Raw genomic sequence first — 17272 nt, 5'->3', positions numbered from 1 at the left:
AAATCAGTGAAGGTGCAATGACATGAAATGATATCAGTGCATACCCCTCAGAATAGATCCCATATCCTCCTTTAATCCAACCTGGAAGGTATCCGAAACACTTGAGAAATTTTCAAGATTACTGGTATTTCCCCCAGAATCTGAAACCTGGCATTCTTAGAAATTTGCAAAATTTTGCCAATGACATGGATCTTTTTTTTTTCTACTGCCATTTTATCTCTCTTTTTATGTAGTCCTTGACGATAATTCAGTCAATTATGTCAAGAAAATACTACAATGAAAAGATTCATTACATCAGAAACTGATCCTATTACAAAGCTGGTTCAAACAACATTTGGTGATTTTACTGCCAATTTCATTGTAACCACTGTAACATTTAAGTAACCTGGCAATGTTGATACTTCTTGAAGATGAGAATTGTAATTAAATTATGTTAATCTTGTTCTGAACACCTTTTCTTGCAAACAGTAACTTACTCACCATAGAATTCTTCAATCATAAATTATTTACTACTCACAGAAAAAAATTAAAAGTCTGAACCATTTGTAGGCTGTCTTTGTCTTATAGGTACTGCTTAACAAAATTTCCTCATGTGCTTGATTTGATTTTCCTCTCTGATTTTTGTATTTTTGCAAAGTTTTACTTCTCCAGGCATCACTTACCTCAGTACCTATAAAGACAGTCAACTGTATTCGACTGTACAACACATTATCACAATGCCTTGACTTCCCATTCTTGAGAGGTTACACAGGCTGACACTTGAAAAGCTGAAGTTAGCAAACCAAGAATTCTCCCTGCTGCTTGCTTGGGAGTTCTGTTGCTCCTCAGACAGCAGTTGGTCCTAACCACTGCTTGTTGTATCTGTAAAGGAGTTCAGTTGGTGCCCATGTGATGATTAGAGACAATTTAGCACTTGGACAGTCCCAGATCATCCAGCACATTGAAGACTGTCCACAGCAGTCAGGTACACTAAAGTCACAACATTATTACCACTGCATACCATGAGATTGAATGCTGCTTGTTGGTGTTTCAGGCATATGATGTGGTAAAGAAAGTATATAAGCAGAGCAGAGACGAATGAACAATCATTCTAGTGACAATACAAGCTGTAAGTGGTAAAATGTATTGGTATAATCAACTTTGAAAAAGGGCAGATTGCTATGTCCCAAATGACAAAGCTATAAAGCTGTTTGCATGCTACTGTCATGAGCATCTATGGAAAATGTTTGTAGGATGGTGAAATCATGAGTAGGTGACAGGGTGTTATGCATTCATGCCTCTCAATGCAGAACAAAGAGGTCAGAGCCTAGACCATTTGGTAAATGAGGATTGATTGGAATCTGTGGTAGATGTGATGACAGAGTACAATGCTGGTGCAGGTGCAAGTGTTTCAGAAAACACAAGTTAGTATACATTGTTCAGCATAGGGCTCCACAGCAAACATATTCCCCTGTTGGCCAAACAACATTTTCATTTACAATTGCTGTCGACGCAAGGTCATTGAGATCAGACTGTAGGTCAATGGAAATGTGTTGCTGGTTGGATGACTCGTGTTTTTTTTCTTATAACAAGTTGATGATTGTGTTGATATACACCCTCACACAGGCTAATTGCTGCTTGAAGCACGCACCATGTTACGGACACAAGCTCATGGGCGGCAATGTTATACCACGGGAGAGCTTCCATCGGACCTGTGGTAGTTCTCAAAGGCACCATGACAGCTGCAGTCTGCGTGAACACTATTGTGAACCACCTGCACCCCTTCATGGTTGATGTCTTTCCCAGTGGCAGTGGCATCTTCCAGCAGGATAACTGTTCATGTCACACAGCCAGAATCAAGCTGTAGAGGTTTGATGAGCATGATAGCAAACTCAGGTTGATGTCTAGGCCACCAAGTTCACATTATCTGAACCAGAGGAAATACGTCTAGGATGCTGTTAGGTGTCAGCTCTGCCCTAACCAACCACTGGCCCATAATTTATTGGAATTGCTTGAGACTTGTGTGTAGGCATCTCATGCCACATACCCTAGAAACTTAACAAAGTACCAGTTGAATCCATGCCATGTAGAATCAGTGCTGAATTACATTCCAAGGGTAGACAAACACACTGTCAAGCAGATGGCCATAATGTTGTGGCTCATCACTTTATTTTCAGTGATCCTTCTTGTCTGCACATTGTGCCATACATCAATCATTCCACATAATATTTCAAATTCATAGTTTTCACACCATCCTGAGTATTTGATTGGCAATTTCAACTCTATAATGTAGCACAGAACTATTATTGACTCATAGACGAGATAACACATGATATGAGATTGTGCTAGAGTGCATTGACAGTATTCTTAGCATGCCACACAACAAGACAGAACATCTTGAACACCCTCAGTAGACTTTTATAATACTTATATTGACATGGCTTGGTTATTAATCCTTACACCACTATTATATTTGCAGTGCCTTTTGTAATGTGTGAGCTAAGGTGATTCTCAGGCATAGCCAACTTCTCTGTTCCATTTAATAAATTTTTAATGGTTTTGTGAAGTCAGTAATACATTACTGTGCATGGTGGCAGTTCATGTGGGCTTTACTGATCTCAAGTTCAGAGATGCAGCATTCTTTATCTCAGTCATCATCACATGCATCTCTAGATCGCAGCAGATGAATCGTCACCAGATATAGTCTTGCAGTGCAATAGTCTGTTGTAACCTCTCACATTTTCTCAGTTAAAAACAATCATCTTCACAAGCAAGTTGGTCATAATTTCACAGAGGAAATTAATCTGCATATGCTGCTGTGAAAAAAATTCATCACCCGATTGAAGATCAACAGTTCATGCTTTACACAGACTATAAACTACCATCACATGCTTTCTGGCAGAAACTGGAGAAAGCATTGCCACCCAACTATGATATTTGGACCGTATCACACAGTTTGTATCAGATGTATTAGTACTGTGCAGTGTATTGAGATTACTGTGAAATAATAAGATTTCAAAGGTGTTGCCATAGACAGGAGGAGGAGGAAGAATTAAAGTTGCTCCTTGCTTGTTCACTCGTGTTGCAACTTTATGCATCAGCCTACCAAACATAACTGCACAGCCATACTGCCAAGTCTCAACACTAACTGCCTACTCATTTGTTACATCTGATTTCTGACTTTAGGCTGTCATCTCACTTCATAGTGTCTCTCATCCAGAAGTTCAAGCATTAATATCTTTTGTGAAGAGATCATCTGTTTGGCATAAAGATAGAGACTGTAAGTTATGTTCAGCAGAATAAAATCAGTTGCCTTATCATCCCCACCTGCCCATGTGGCACCTGCATCGTGCCATTCCAGCTATTTGAGCAAATCCACATAGGCATTGTCAGACTACTTACACTTTCAGAAGGCTGCACATACTGCCTAATAGTCGTCAACCATTCTTCGCATTGGCCAGAAGGAATTCCAATATAAGATAGTACAGGTCAGACCAAAAGCCAAATCATTAAATCATGGATAGATCACTTGATTTAGTGGCCCACTGCACGTAATTACAGATCAAGACTCTCTGAAACATGAACACACAAAATCATACTATTGTATATTCAGAAATTGTCAAGCAGTTATGGTTTCAGTTTGTGTTTGAAGTTATTTTTGTTATCTATTAAATTCTGATATAACTGGGTAGGTGAGAGAAAGGTTTTTGTGTCTGACTACCTCACACACTAAAGCTGAGTGATGGTTAGTGTAAATAATTTCTGTTTCTAGTGTCATATTTATGAATGTAACTAATAATTTCAAACTCTAGTTGATCGCCGACAGTAAACTATATGAGGGAGTAAACAGGCTATGAGGCTATTGCCAGTATCCCTAACTGTTTGAAGAGCTGTCTACTTGATGTCGTAGAGTGAACACCACATATTATTACACCCTTCTGTGCAACAACTATGAGTTACCCCATAATATGATGTCTCAAGACATTAGTGGATGAGAAAGGAAAAGTAAGTTAAAATCTGATATTATCCCCTATGCAAAACTTGCAAGCTAAGATGGTTAAGATGACCTGTAACATGTGATTTGCAGTTTATATTCTTAATAATGCAAGGGACATTCAATAATTAACCCACCAGCAGGTGGGCTGGCATATAAAGTACATCAAGCACAAAATAAATTTAATTTTTGCAAGTTTAGATTGATTGTTGGGCCTGGGAAAACAGCTGTTCCTTCACTGCTGCTTCAGCCATGTTGCTGATAAGGTTGTGTCCATTGCTGAACACTTGTTGTACATCTGTGGGAAGTTAAAAAGTGAGTGCATCATGTTTGGCATGCAAAATACACTGCACACTTACTCATGTGAGTAAAATTTCTCCTCTTTGTTTTCTCCCTTCTTTAATATAGTTGTTATTTTGTGTCTGGTTTTGTATGCAAGTGGTCTACAAAGTACAAAAGAAATTTTTGTTGTTCAGGTCACATAAAAAGTCACACTTGACAGTACTCTATGAGCTATCCATTATGAAATCAGATGATGAAATAAAGTATTCAGATGGGGATGGTGACAGTTCTGATGAAGAAGAGGAAGTCATTGAATATAACGAGTGTGAATCACGAAGTGAGCAGGAGTATGATCCAAAATACGATTGTAGTGAAGGTGTAGTAGGCTTGCAAATGAGATGTATTTCACAGGAAGGGGCAAATAGATTAAACAAAAGAAAATCTGCTATTTCAGTTGAAGCCAAATAAATTGTGAAAATATTTGCTGGGCAAAAATCTGTCACCAAATGTATTACTATTGAATTATCTGCTCTCACAAGCATCGTATCTTTGGATGTCTTTGATACTGTAATGAAATATACAAGTATTTATATTGAATATGAAAAGGAAACTGTGTAGTATAGGAGAGAAAGAGACATTCATCCGATCTCCAGAACTGAGAAATGACATTTCTAGGATTACTTTACTTCATAGATGTCAAGAAAGAAAACCATACAAATGTCATTCAGAGTTGTCTCTTCCTGCTTAAGTGTTTACAATTTAATTACATGAACACTAGGGATCAAAGAAAAGCAAATGACATATTAATACCCTTCTGTTTAGTTCTGGATGAATTGTGGTTAATTGAAAAAAAAAGCAACACTCTCTGTGGAATTGTCAGCATAGATGAAAAACTGTCAGCTTTCTGTGGGCATTGCAGTTTTATTCAGTATATACCTAACAAGCTGGAAAAATGTGACATCAAAAAATTCATTTTAGCTGATTCCAAAATCATCCATACTAGTAACATACTGTGAAAAGCAACCTTCAGGCCCAAATAATATTTCTGGTGTGCCAACAGAAACTGTCAAGAGATCAGTTACTTGGATCGAGGGTTCCAAAAGAAATATGTCCGTCAGCAATTCATACACAATCTACCCTTTAGCTTTCTTACTAATAGAACAGCGATTGACATGCATAGACACTGAGAACAAACAAAAATTTGGTTCTCCAAGAATTTCTACCTGCCAAGTCTCAAGGTATATCATCATCTCTCATTGGTTACCAAAAATATATCACTTTGGTCTCCTTTATTCCAGAGAAAAACAAAGCAGTTTTAATGTTACCTATGATGCATAATGACGAAACAGTAGATGAAGCACTGGGAAACCAGTTATTGTAATGTACTGTAATTAGGGAGAGGAAAAATTCGTTTAAATGATAATGTGACGAATAATGCGAATTTGGTTGTTTTTAAGGAAATGACCCGAATTCAGCTGTTTTTAAGGAAGTAACGTGAATTTGGCAGTTTCTCAACAAAATTTGTCAGTGTCCTTGTAACAAGTGACATAAATCTAATGATGTCAGTGATATATTTAATGTTGAAATGTTCCATGTTCAACTGTTGCACTACTTTTTGCAGTCGTGACATCACTAGTGGCCTTTCAACTATTGATCTTTGCGAGCGTGTACGTAGGACCACTGTGTGAATTAATTTTTTCATCTGGGAGAAACCCGGGAATTGTTTAGAATTCCGGGAATTTTTCATTGTTTTGGTTTTCAGTTAAATTTGTGTGATTTTTGACTGGTAAGAACCAATACTCTAAGGATATTACTTTGTCCCGCGACTGCAGAATAATACTGCAGCAACGAAAAATGAACGAGAGGAAAGAGAAAAACTGTTTAAATTAGAGTTGATTGAGCAGTTGCGGGCGGGTTCTTGCGCAGTTTAGTCTCGTATGCGTAGTACCTTCACCCGCTTCTGGTTACCGAAGTGTGGCTGCGCGCCACTACCTAATATTGCCCCGGTTCGGGAATATAGTAAATCTGGGGCTGATGCACAGAGCAGTCAGAGTTGTGGTGGGGAGGTGGGTCATCTACACGTGACCTGTCTTTATTTTCAGTGACTTTGTCGTTTCATCTTCGTTTATTGCTCTCACGTCAAATGATGGTGAAATGGATTTTTTTCACCAGAAGCTATCAAATGAATTAAAATACGTTCGCTAAGTAACGGAAGGCAAAAATATGTTATTACTTTCAGATTTTATTTGCACTTTTCTGGCAGTCAAGCATTAATCGCCTTGCAGAACAATGAAGTTATTTTTGTCGGTTTGCTAAAGAGCTTGTATTAATCTTTTCTGCTGAGGCAGTCAATTTATTTGAAACGAAGAGTTTAATTTCACACTCTTGGCTGGTTTCAACTGTTCGCTGCATTTCAAGTGCATAATGGCATTATACCATAGTAAAGAACCAAACATGAGATAATACAGCACTGGTACACCAAGAAAATTTACATCCGAATATGGACATACGAATGTGCACTTTAAGCCGAATTGTGCATTTTAGTGTGGTTCACGAAATTCCGATGCTCTTGAAGTAACCTATGATGTCTTGTTTCTTTTATGACATAATATAAGATCTTTTATGGTAATGTTTTACACGTACGAACATATGAGCTTCCTGCGTCATCGTAGTTGCGCAAGCGCTGTGACGCCTATTATCTGGCGCTCTCTTGCAACTGCTGAAACGAACCTATTTCTAACAGGTCGCGGGAAAATATAGTGAATGGTGGTTTGAAAAGCATTACATTCAAAGCAATTTTCCTTTTGTGCAAGATGAACTGTGTGTGAGAATGTACGATGAATTTCTTAAATCACAAAGCGTTTGACTCTCATTTAAAAATGAACTCTTTGACGACGACCATTTAGAAGAATTTCGAGCCCAGATCAGACATTTACGTCGTTATTAAAAAATTTACTGGCACATTTGTGTGATGTATCTTAATTTAAACCATGAACTTTTCTTATTTGTGTGTTCGCGCTACTTAAAAGTGATCTTGCTATTGGCTGACTACATCACGTGTCCTATGCTGTCATCAACGGGCGAGATCAAGTCACATGAGCTATGACTGGCTTACAAAAGTGCATCGCAATCTCGATTTCAATGCTTCGGAAAGTGGCATGCGGTGTTTGGTGGAATTCAAATTTATACCTTCGTAATACGAAAATAATACCCCCTCCCGGGAGTTTTGTTTTCTGAAGTGCCGGGAAATTCTACATCGGTATATAAAACGATATACATTGCGCTTCTTGTTTTGTCTGTCGCTACCCTGGTCATTTATCCCCCACAGTTTCTGGCATACGATGAGTCTGTCAAAGATTGGGAAGCCTACGAAAAATGGCATTAGCATTATTTTCACACATTTGGATTGACTGATTTTACTGTGCTTTCTTTTTGTTGTGGTTATCGCCTTGCATATATCAGTCCTTTGCCAGCTGGCCCCCCCTGCAGGATCCGTCTTCACTCTCTTTTGATAACATTTGCGACCTTCTTTCGAAATACTGCTGTAAAAAGATGCACGTCATTGCTGCTTGAGTTGAGTTCTATTGGTGTTGCAAGAAACTGGAACATTCCTAAATTACTTGGGCAGCTGAGCTTCACAGTTTGAGCCATCGTTTTCACTTTGTGACTGATGTATGTAAGGTGCCATATGCTGACCAAATGGTTTTGGCCCTCAGTCATGAGGTTCAACTGTCATTGTGAAAACCAAACCCCTCCCTCTTCAATGTTCTGACTATTGCACAATTGTTTGAGGTTTCAAGGGCTGTGGGTACTCAAATTCAATTGTGATGTGAGGTTGCAGAAGTTCACTCTGCTTCCACCCGCAGCTTGTCAGACAATTCACAGGGGGACAATATGGTGGCAGCAGTCTGCGTCTGCGCATGAGCAAAATACCACAGTGGCCGGCCACGGCCGCAGGAGCAGTGCAGCAAATGCAGGACTCAACGACAACGCAAGTACTCCATGCTTCCCTCTTCTCAATCATGATTTGTCACTCATGATAGGCCAGATCATCATAAGCAATGGGCTGTTTGCTGTCAGTGCCACAAAATGGGCTTCGTTGCTCCTGTGTGTAACGTAAAATTCCAACAGCCTATTGCAGACACTGACACGGATGCCAGTTGTTTTTCAGCAATATTCGTTGCACCCAGTAACCTTTTTTATTGATGTCAAGGTTTATCAGAAGGCTTTGTACATGCAAGTCAGGACACTGGTGCTACCATACCATTACTCAATTTGCAAACATACATGGACTTGGGTTCTCCTTCTTTAGTGCCAGGGTCATGTACATTAGTCACCTATAATAAACAAAGCATTCCAATATTAGATAATTTCTTGGCCCCAGTCATATATAAATATGTGGTTCGCTGCTGACTTCTGGAGGTGATCAATGCACACACCGAAAATTTCTGTGGTGTGGATGTCTTTAACCTTCTCGGGTGTACTATTTCCGATGAAGTCAGGGTGGAGCTCAACAGTCTCACGGCTTCCGGCACCATCCAACTGACTGCATCCAGCAAATGGGCTACCCCCTTGCCATTGTCAAGAAGCTGCCAGGACGGTTACCTCTTTGCAGTGATTTCAAAGTTTCTGTCAATGCTCAGCCTATCACTGACACATATTTCTTGCCATGCTGTGACAAATTTTTTTCTAAGCTTTCTGGCGGTCCATATTTTTCCAACATCGACCTTTACGATGCATATTTGCAACTACCCATTGACGCTGACTCTGCCTTTTGGCTTGTACCAATGCTTTCAGTTACCATTTGGTGTGGTCATCGTCCCAGTGATTTTTAAGCAGTTTCTCAAACAACTCTGTGCCTGGCTGTGGCAACTATCATGATGGTATTGTGGTCTCCTGCTCCCCCACTGCTGAGCGTCTCAACAACTGTGCAGTGTTACAGGCCGTCAGTTATAATCAAATGGCTCTGAGCATTATGGGACTTAACATCTGAGGTCATCAGTCCCCTAGAACTTAGAACTACTTTAACCTAACTAACCTAAGGACATCACACACATCCATGCCCGAGGCAGGATTTGAACCTGCGACCGTAGCAGTCATGCGGTTCCAGACTGGAGCGACTAGAACCGCTCGGCTACCGAGGCCAGCCATTTATAATCAGTTTTTGCTGGTGGTGCTACATGCCTTGCTGCATAAGGGGTTGTCTTTCCACTAGCCACAGGCACGTGAAATGGCGTTTTCCATTCTTGCCTCGTAATCTACTGATCAGGTCAACATTTAGTGTCAGCATCCCAGCATATGCTGGGGGCTGATTTAGCACATAAATATTCTGATGGCTCTGAGCAGCTTTTTGCATATGCATTGAAGATGCTTAATTTGGCTGAGACTAGATATTCACAAAAATAGAAAGAAGCCATCACCATTTTTTATGCTGTAAAGAAGTTTCATGTTTTCCTTTAAGGTGTAAAATTCCATCTCATCATCGATCATGAGCCATTAGTTTCACTGCTTAACCCCTCAGCGTTGGGCACTGTTCCTCTCTCGGTACAACTACGAGATTCAGTTTGGCCCACTGACTAAATGTGCAAATGCTGATGCTCTGTCCCATCTTCTGACTGGACTGGACCTAGTTTTTGATCAGGAGGAATTAATTTGCTTCCACGTTGATGAATGCACTCAACAAACTGTCGATGGTTTTCCAATCACTAGAACTTGGGTCGCACAGGCTTGTGCTACTGATTCAATTTTATGGAACGTGATACATTGTGTACAACGTGACTGGCCTGGGGCACCTTCATGAAAGGCGTCTGGCACCCTCTGTAACAACTATGTGTTTCAGCATCATTTCTATCATTAATGGTGTTCTACTCCTTTGTACAGACTATTCAGCTCCTCGTGTAGTGGTTCCCTGAGCTCTCCATTTGGAGATCCTGCAATTACTGCATGCTGATCGGGGAGGGAGTGGGGGTGTCACACATCAAAGTGTTAGCTCACCATAATGTTTTTTGGCCTGGTTTGGATGGCGACGTCACTTGTTTGGTTATGGTATGTTCTCAGTGCACATCGCAGCAAACTGCCCCGCAGGCAACATTGTCTCCATGGCCACAATCTTCACAGGCCTGGGACTCTCTTCATATTGATTTTAGCAGCCCTTCTTAATGCATACTGGCTAATAGTAATTGATGCATTGTCTTCGTTCTCATATGTCGTTTGTTGGCCATCAACTTCAGCCTGTGCCACCATGGCAGCCCTGTCAAAAAAAATTTCCTGTGAAGGACTTCTTCAGCGTCTCTGATAATGGCCCTCAGTTTGTGTTTTGCCTCCTGCAATGCCACATTTTCGCCCTGCCCTTCCATCCACAGTCCCAGCTGGAAATCGAACCTGGGCCCTTAGGATTGACATTCTATCGCGCTGACCACTCAGCTACCGGTGGCGGACCCTTCAAACATGACCAGAATGTATCGTGTTGAGCTAGTGTATGGACAAATGGCAGTGAGGAGAATTAATTGATACCATTCGTAGTAGTGATATTGAAGCATGTTACGTTGTCCAACTGTTTCACACAAGCCTGCAGCTTCCAACTTGCAATACCCAACACATGATAGCAGTATCCACTCACTTACCAATACATGTGATCTATTAAGTATGTCTCTATGTTTCATGATGCAACCCTAAAGTCTTACTAGCCACCATATGATGGCCCTTTCAAAGTCCTCACACTAATGTACCTTCTGGTCTTGATCAATAGGTAAAAACCAACATTTAATGAAGAGGAAGCACAGAAATGAGATTAAGAAGAACAGATAAGACATTATGACATACAACTTGTGCTTGATTCTGTGAAGAGACCAGTACCACACATTTCTTCATCAGCAGCATCAGAGAATTCCAAAAACTTTTTTGTAAAGACACATTTTGGACATCATACACTTACAGGGTGGGGTGGGGGTGAAACTTCATGAGCGTTAATCCGTTATGTAAAGAGTCTATTGAATTTCATAGGTGATAGTGAAATGTAACAGTTAATGGTTTCGCTTTTTTCCCTGCAGACCAAGTTCAAAGTAGGCAGAGCTGAACTTTCTGGTTAACTTATCCAAATGCTGGTGTCACATCAATTTATTATCCATCACAGCTTTTTATGAGTTCTCCAATGCCCTGGATTTATTTCTGTAGTATCATTTGCTAATATGACCTTCTGTTTCCTATTGCTAAGGTGTGATTATCCATGCAAGGGAAGTAAGTTTAACACCATACATTTTAGTTTCTGTGGAAGAATTTTGTGTTCTATGCAATCAGAATCATAGGTAAATTCACAGAAAAGGGCAACAGGGAAACTTTTCTTGTCTAATTCTACCAGAACTGAAATTATGAGGTCATTCTTCTGTTGGGCAGACTTTACAGAAGCTAAACTGTTCTGTTTTAAAAGGTTTCTGTCAGAGAGGTTGCCCAATGTTCCGTTGCAAGCTACATTCTCAAATTGTTTTGGAAGGATGGAGGTGGGGCTTTAATTAGAGCCTATTGCTTACCTACATTTTTATTAAAAAAACATAACTATTTCATATTTGATCATCCAGAAAATATGTTTTGACTTACCAAATGATTATAAAAGTAACTCAAAGGGGCTGTTACCAAGTCAGAGCAAGATTTTAGTCGTCTGACTGAAATAACAAAAAAACTTGTCAGTGGCCTAATGATTTTTGTGACTTCATTAACAAGTGATATTTCTGGTCGTGGAGTATGAGAAGTCTGTTTTAAGTAAATCTAATGGATTTGCTTTCAATAGTAAATTTTTTGTATCTGTGTTTTCAGTTACTGTTTGAAAGAATTCATTGAATTTAATGAGGGTTGATTTGAGTTTAACATAATCTGCATTGCTGCTGCTGTCATCAGGATGTTGAATATCACTTGTATGGCAAGTTTATTTGTTGTGTGGTACACATTCCCTTTGCTTTGTTACTGGAATTGTGAAAGGCTATGTGTAGTGTTCTTACATCTTGATTAAAGCTAGATCTCTGCATTAAATAATTTTCTCTCAGTATCATATAATCTATTTAAAAACTAACACTTAAATCAGATAGATCAAAGGGTAGAGTACAGAGCATTGTTTCTTACAAATATTTTTACGTTTCATCATTTTATTGTTATGCTTACATCACTAGTGAACAAAAACCTTACAATGAACAGGTGTGACTGTTTTATTATCTCCATCTTGTGTCAGTTAATGAAGACAAAAAAAATGAAGCTTGTGACATCCTTTTCATGTAGCCTAATAGAACTGTTTAGACTGATGGCAGCTAAGACTTTCATTCATTATCTTAATAACAATTTCAATGTTTGTGTTTTCCAGGTACTAAATACACTGAAGGCAACAGGTTCACCAAAAGCTGGTCTCATTGCAAGAAATAACTTTATTAAAAAGTAAGCACCTAAATAATACAGACATGTAATGTACAATCATGGTAGCAATTCTAGAAAGTAGTCTAATTCAGTGAAAGGATGCTGTGGAGAGCACTTAATTAATTATTTTTATTCAAAGATTTAATTAAATGTGTTGATATGATATACACTTCCAGGATAATGGGTATCATGTTGTTCTTTTTTGTTATTATCAACAAAGAAGCATATTATCTTGGATCAGCTAATGACTTTCACTTTCTGGGGTTTTGGCTAAGGTTTAAGGCAAATTTTTCTGCCAGACAGAATAGTCAAAACAATACTTATAACTTGAAGACATTCTTCAAAGAAATTCGTATAGCTCAATTTCATAATTTTTCAGGAATTAAAAATAATTGAAGTTTTCCCTCATGCCGATGGCCTTGCCACTGTCAAACATTACCTCTTACAAAGACTTTCCGACTCTCAACACAATGTGCTACCTTCCTGCCCAGATGTCACGTCCAGCTCTCTGATGATTCTGTCCATTCCCTTGCCCTTGCCCAATATGCTGAAGGTGTCACAAAGGCCTTCACAGACAGGCACTATCCCCCAAACTTAGTCTGCAAACAATTTCCCATGCCATATCCTCCCACATCACCCAAGAATCAGTTGAAAAGGAGCAGTTCCCTCATCTCCCAATATTGCATCAAACAGGAGCAACTGAACCACATTCTTTTGCCAGAGCTTTGATCTTTTATCATGCCTGGAAATGAGGGATATCCTATTGACAATCCTTTCCACCACTTCTGAAGTGGTATTTAATTGCCCACCCAACCTACACAACATCGTTGCCATCCCTATGCCACAGCCACTCCATACCCACAAATACCCTATCCCTTTGAAATACCCATGTGCAAGACCCAATTCACCCCTGACCTCCTCTTTCTCCCTCCCACACATCCTATTCCAGTCATGTCAGAGGATTATCCTATCCCTTCAAAGGCAGGGCCGTGTGCAGCCATGTCATATTCCAGCTCTGCTGCAAGTTCTCTACAGCTTTTATGTGGAAATGACCACCAACGAGCTGTCCACAGAATGAATGGTGACTGCCAAACAAGAACAGAGTTGAACATCCAGTGGCACAAAATGCTGCTGAGCACAAAATGCCTGAGCTCAGTGGCTTTCTTCTGAAAGCTAGCAAAGTTTCCATTCTTTTTGTGCCCCTGTCAATGACTCGACACTTCTGATAGTCAGCAAATGGTCTCCTTTAGTCCTAAAAGTATTTACAGGGTGAGATAATTAAATTTTTATTCATTTGCAGGCACATGTCTGCAGTTCTGATACACATCAGATTTCCTGCATGACTATACCATAACACTACTCTTGAGGAGCTAAAACTAAATGGTGCAGCCCACTGATAAAGTGAAGATAGCTTCTCTAGTAGAAAGTAGAAAGTTGTATTATATTTATTAATAATTTACCTCTTTCGTACAAAATATTGTGCATTTGCAGGGTGTATACACCCTGGGACATACAGGAAAAAAACCAGAAATTTTTCCATCCAGGAGAAAACTGGGAAAATCTCAGGATTTTTTTAGAATTTCAGGAAGTTTTCATTGTTTTAGTTTTCAGTTATTTTGTACTTTTGACCAATAAGAACTGATACAGAATTTTACTGTACCCTGCTACAGAGAATAATAGTGCGGCAGTGAAAAATAAACAAGGGAAAGAAAATCAGAATAAAACTTCAGTAACAAAGGAAATGTGCTATGTACAACAACAAAATACAACACACACACACACACAAGCTTCTGCCAACAGTAAAATGTGTCAAAGGCTTAGGACAAAGACCGTGAATGCTTTATAATAGCAAACTGCTTCTGATGAGCATGACATCACAACATTTTACATTAGGTTCGTTTGAGCAGTTGCCAGTGGGTTCGTGCGCATGCACAGTTGAGTCGCATATAAGCAGTATGTTCTCTCACTTCTTGCTACTAGAAGTGCGGCTGTTAGCTGTATCAGCAGTAGCAACAAGCAGCCAGATGCTACCCGGAAAAATTTTTCTGCCGTGCACAAACTGTCAGTCTGAGTTGTAGTGGGGGAATGGGGGTAGTCTCCATGCGACCCTTGTTTACATTTGGTGTTTCGCTGTTTTCTCTTCGTTTACAGCTCTCACGTCTAATGAAAACAAAACAGACTTCTGTGGCTGCAAGCTATCGAGTGAATTAAAATGCATTCACATAATTATGTTATTAGTTTCAGTTTGCTGATTTTATTTTATTTCCAGGGTTTTGGCAGTCAGACTTTAATTTCCGTGCAGAACAGTGAAGTTATTTTTGTAAGTTTGCCAAAGAAATTGGCTTATATTAATATTTTCCGCAGAGGCAGTCAATTTATTTGAAACACTATTGGCTAACGTCAACTATTTGCTGAATTTCAAGTGCACAGTTTTATCTTCTGGCATGCATGGCATTACGCCATAATAAAGAACCAAACATGAGATAATATGGTACTGATACTCCAAGAAAATTTGCATCCCGAAAACCACACTGAAAAGCTTAATATCAGGTTGGGGCCTAATTCTGTGTGAATCTAGCCATATGAATCTCCACTGTAAGCCAACTTGTGTATTCTAGTATGGTTTTCTAAATTTCGATGCTTGTGCAGTATCCTGTGATGTCGTTTCGTTTATGACATAATGTAAGATCTTGTATTGTGAATGGTGGTTTCAAAGGCATTACTGCCAAAGTAAGTTCATTTTATTTAAGGTGAATTATGTTACATGTGCAAACATGCATTTCGTAAATCACAGAGAGTTTGATTCTCATTTAAAGCTTACACTTTGAGGGCCAGCCACATAGAAGAATTTTGAGCCCAGAAGACCAGACAATTAGTCATTTTTGAGTTGGTAGTGTTTGTAGAGATGTCGTGTTATTGTATTTGATGGTGCCCTCTGGTGGAGGATATGGACGTGCTGAGTTTAACGTGTGTTATTGGGTTCATTTGAGTTGCTTTTTAGTTTGGTATGGATGTGACAGTGAAGTTCATTAGTGTGAGTTTCAGGAGATTTTTTTGTTCTAAGTTCCCGAGTGGGTGATAGTTTTGGTATGGATGTGACAGTGAAGTTCATTAGTGTGAGTTTCAGGAGATTTTTTTGTTCTAAGTTCCCGAGTGGGTGATTTCTGGTGTGTGTGTGTGTGTGTGTGTGTGTGTGTGTGTGTGTGTGTGTGTGTCGCGCCACACGCATGCATGTGTGTGGTGACTAACCTTGGTGGTCTTGCCAGAGGCTTTTGTTGGTAAGCAATTTTTGTGTTGGTTTTATTCTACAGTAATTGTGATATTTTGTTTGTTGTATATTTATGGTAGGTAGGTTGTGTTTTAATTCATGTAGGGAATATGGAATATTTAGGTTTTTGAATTGTTGAGGTTTTAGTTCTACATCTCGGAGTTGAAGGTGTTGGTTTTTTTGTATTGATAGCTGTGGTTGAACTTTATAGGTCTAGGGAAATGTCCGATTCCTGTGGTTTTGTTGGTGTAGTGGATTGTTGTAATTTAAATTTTTTTGGATATTGTTTGTTCTAGGATGGTGCATATATAAACAAAGATGATGTAACTTACCAAACGAAAGCATTGGTATGTTGATAGAGACACTAACAAATACAAACACAAAATTCAGGCTTTCGCAAGCCACGGTTGCTTCATCAGGAAAGAGAGAAGGAGAGGGAAAGACGAAAAGATGTGGGTTTTAAGGGAGAGGGTAAGGAGTCATTCCAATCCCGGGAGCAGAAAGACTTACCTTAGGGGGAAAAAGGGACAGGTATACACTCGCACACACACACATATCCATCCGCACATATACAGACACAAGCAGACATATGTAAAGGCAAAGAGTTTAGGCAGAGATGTCAGTCGAGGCGGAAGTACAGAGGCAAAGATGTTGTTGAATGGCAGGTGAGGTATGAGCAGTGGCAACTTGAAATTAGCAGAGGTTGAGGCCTGGTGGGTAACGGGAAGAGAGGATAGCTTGGCCCCACCATTAACCCCCAATTTTCCATGGTTATTCCATTAGTTTCATTTTATTTTTGGAGTGAGTTGTTATTGTGTAACATTTATTTTTCTTCAGTTTGTTGGTGTGTGTATGTAGTGACATCATTGTCGCCATATTGTATTGCTGGAACTACCTGTTTCTGCCGTATTGATGATGTCATGGGTCAAAGTAGACAAGTGGAATTAGATGCTTCTGTATTGCTATACAGTTTAATAGAAAGGGGAACTAGTCTTAACAATTTTTTGACCTTGTGTCATGTTGGTGACTGTCTAGTTTCTTGTGCAATTTATTGAGGTTTCGTTAAATAAAACCGATAAGTCCACATATATATTGGCTAGGGAGAGGCAGTATGTTTGCACATTTCTCTTTGTTTTTAGTTCATGAATATTCTGATTTTTTTTTCTGTAGTGTAAATAATTCCCTTTATTCAGTACTATGATCCCAAAAAATAATTCCATAGTATAGTAGTGAATGGAAAAGAGCATAATATACGCATGTCAATGTGCTTGTGCTGGCATGTAGCTCATACCTCACTGAGTGGAGCACAAAAAAAAACTTTGCTTAGCCTGGAACTAACCATTTCAATGTGG

General features: G+C 39.3%; 1 protein-coding gene across 1 annotated transcript in view; it reads left to right on the top strand.

Moving 5' to 3' along the window:
* The window catches only part of LOC126263439 (mutS protein homolog 5-like), a 265557-nt gene that overhangs the window by 202143 nt on the left and 46142 nt on the right, over window positions 1–17272 (top strand). The window contains exon 18 of the mRNA XM_049960532.1: window positions 12603–12673. Coding sequence (XP_049816489.1) covers window positions 12603–12673 — 71 coding nt within the window. The remainder of the gene's footprint in view (window positions 1–12602; window positions 12674–17272) is intronic.

Source organism: Schistocerca nitens, chromosome 6 (assembly GCF_023898315.1).
Source record: "Schistocerca nitens isolate TAMUIC-IGC-003100 chromosome 6, iqSchNite1.1, whole genome shotgun sequence".
Lineage (NCBI taxonomy): Eukaryota > Metazoa > Arthropoda > Insecta > Orthoptera > Acrididae > Schistocerca > Schistocerca nitens.
Note: the sequence above shows the minus strand (reverse complement) of the source record. Positions and strands in the feature narration are given on the sequence as shown.